We start from the raw sequence: 3,074 nt of genomic DNA on the forward strand, positions 1-3,074 counted from the left end.
CGCATCCAGATATACATCTGGGTCGATTCTTAAAAGACATTTCCCCTCCCCAAAGGTAATAAACGTACAAAAATATAATGTTTTAAAGGTTAATAATGTATTTCCTGAGAAAATAAATGCCTTAAAATCATTTAAGGCATTTTAAGGCATCCTACTCTACTTCCAGGGGCTAATTTTTTCGGCTTTGGTTTTAACCATTAATCTCTTCTTTTTGTGTTTTATGTTTTCATTTTGTTTTAACCTTATGGTATATAGTGTGTTATCCAACTAAAATGTAGATAAAGATGGTTTAATCATATATTGCCGGACTGCTCTGAGCATGTCCCATCATGTTAGAGAAGAAATTTAATGGATAAAATGTAAAAAGCATAAAAATTGTCTCACAGAACTCATAAAACATTTATTTAAAGATGTTTATTAGCGTTCTTTGGTGAGTCAAGGATAGAAATAAGTAGTTTTAGTACCATAATTACATTATTTATGGACACCTGGATGTATATCTGTTAGCATGTGCAGAACAGAACCGGGTCGGATCGGGCAGTGACTAATACCCCATTTAAACTACCCTTGAAAAACCGTGCCGAGACCGGTCCGAGCTCAGTAACTGAGATAACTTATGGTGTGTAAATGGAAAGCGAACTGAACTGAACCGAGCTAGACACAACCGGACCGAGCTAACTGCAGACCAGGTCCAGAGGTGGGCTCGGCCCGGTTTTTCCCTGCCTCGGTTCTCTGATAACAAGAGCGCATGAGCAGAACGCGTCATCTCCGTCTGGCTGCACATCCCGATTCACACTCCATTCCAGTAGATGGCGGTAATGCCCATCCGGAAACAGAAGAAGAACAACTTCTTCATCTGTTAACAACAATCGAAATCTTCTCCACGCAACATTTTAAATAACACCGAAGTACAGCAATAATAATCAAGCATAACTTTCTGAATATGACGGGCACCGCCATTTTGATTTGCCTGATTCCCTCCTTCTTCGTCTTCTTCTTGTGTTTTACGGCGGTTGGCAAACAACTTTTGGTGCATTACCGCCACCAACTGCTTGATTTCCTCTTTTAATACTGGCAGTAATACCGCAGATCGTCACTAGGAGGCGAGGAACCGAGATAGCGTGATGCGTAAACGGCCGTCAGAACCGAGGTCGGCCTGGTTAACTGATCCGAGTTTGGATCGGTTTTTCAAGGGTAGTGTAAATGGGGCTAATGCTTCCGACAAACCGGCCGAAACCAAACACAACAATCCCGCCCCCTTGATAATCGACCAATCATATTCACTTTATTCACTGGTGTAAAGTCGGGCGCCACTCGGGAGAATTGGGGAATGCAACGGTTGGAAGATTAGTTCTAGTCAGAGCAGGAGGAGCGAAGCTTTGGACTAATTATGGATAAAATCAGTCAATCATGATTATCGATGTAAAATGGAGGAGATCCTGTTTTACTGCAGGCGGATCAGAACCCAAACGAAGCTCCAGCTGATGTCTGAAGTTGTTTCCTATGTTTGTGTCTCTGTCCTCCTCTGACCCCGTCTGTCTCCGCCCCCCCCCCCAGGCTGAAGAACAGTTACGGATCGTGGAGGAGCAGAGAAAGATCCACGAGGAGCGCATGAAGCTGGAGCAGGACCGCCAGCGGCAGCAGAAGGAGGAGCAGAAAATCATCCTGGGGAAGGGGAAGTCCAGACCCAAGCTGTCCTTCTCTCTGAAGGCTGCAGAATGAGACTCAGCCCCCCCCCATCCCCGCATCCATGCGCCACGCCCTGCATCCCCTCCCTCCCCCGCTCCATGTCGTCCGCTGCCGAATGCTCGCTTCATTTTGGAAGTGCTAAAGGAAAGCTTTGGAACGTAACTGATGGACCTGAAGAGGAGGACGCTCCTTCGTCGCCCCGGAATGACTCCTCCTGTTTGCTTTTTATTTCACTTTTAGAGACCTGGCAGTGTGGACGTAGTTCAGACGGCGTGTCTGGAAGTCTTACGTGTTCTGTAACGCCGGCCAATCGGCGGGCCGCCCGGTTTAGAGGTCTGTGACTCACCGGCAGGTCGGGGGTCGCCCCGTCCTTCTCTCATTCCCGTTTAAAAGGATTTTCGCCTCCATGTCTTCCACGCCCGCCTCCTCCTCTCCATCTCCTGCTCGGCCGCCGACGGACCGGGCCTCGGATCCCGACCTGCCGGTGATCGACCCAACGGGGAAAAGCATTTCCTGTCTGATGTAACCTTTTTACCCTCCTCACAGTTTAACCGTCTTATAAAAGCGATCCGCCGTTAGAAAGGAGAGCATGTGTGGAAAAAGCTAAAGGTTCTGTTCTCACTCATGTTGTAGTAAATTAACTTGGCGCCTGTTGGTAAGTCTGAGTCGTAGAGGAAACACGAGTTCAGGTAAGACGAGGTCAGAGTGCGTGTGATCGGTGTGTGTTCAGGTGTGAGTGTGTGTGAGTGGGCCTGGCCTCAGGTGGGTATCAACTTTATTCTGTGGACTCTTGGTTTTTTTTTTTGTGAGTTTTTTCCCCCCAATTGTCAAAAGGACTGAACAGATCAATAAATCCATTGAATGCCAACAGGTCTCCTCATTGTTCGCCAGCAGAGCTGCCCTGATGCGTGGAGGCGGAGCCATCAGCTGCTCTGCTCCCATTCAGGAAGAAAGACGTTCTTTATTTATTCCACATAAATGCAGCCAGCTCCTCCTATTCACTGAGGGCAGACCCTGAAATCCCACATCCTCCGCCACCGCCGTGCTCCTGGAGCGAAGCAAAGCCTACAGCCGCCGCTATTCCTCCCGTCTCGCTCCACGCCGACCTCAGAGTTAGAGGAAAGCGCACGCCTTATTATTGCTAAAATTCATAGGAGCAAACCATGTGGAAATGAACTTTTAATTTAATATGACAAATAAAAAAATTCCCCATCAGCATCCAGCATATTTCCAGTTTCTGCCCAAATATTTTCTTTTTTTTGTTGTGGATTTTCTTAACAGGGATAACTAGGATCATATTAAATTCTTTTTTTAACAAGATAAGAAAGCATCTTTTGACTGGATTTAATTAAACTTTAAAGCCTCAGTATAAAATTTTTCATTAA

The 3,074-nt window shown here is 46.3% G+C and overlaps 1 protein-coding gene across 1 annotated transcript in view; it reads left to right on the top strand.

Annotated features, from left to right (window-relative positions):
- arglu1 (arginine and glutamate rich 1) overlaps nucleotides 1–2,790 on the top strand; it is an 11,177-nt gene extending 8,387 nt beyond the window's left edge. Inside the window, exon 4 of the mRNA XM_015371438.1 lies at nucleotides 1,558–2,790. Coding sequence (XP_015226924.1) covers nucleotides 1,558–1,722 — 165 coding nt within the window. The 3' untranslated portion in view covers nucleotides 1,723–2,790. The remainder of the gene's footprint in view (nucleotides 1–1,557) is intronic.
- The last annotated feature ends 284 nt before the right edge of the window (nucleotides 2,791–3,074 follow it).

This window comes from Cyprinodon variegatus, unplaced genomic scaffold, assembly GCF_000732505.1.
Source record: "Cyprinodon variegatus isolate N-32 unplaced genomic scaffold, C_variegatus-1.0 Scaffold3, whole genome shotgun sequence".
Lineage (NCBI taxonomy): Eukaryota > Metazoa > Chordata > Actinopteri > Cyprinodontiformes > Cyprinodontidae > Cyprinodon > Cyprinodon variegatus.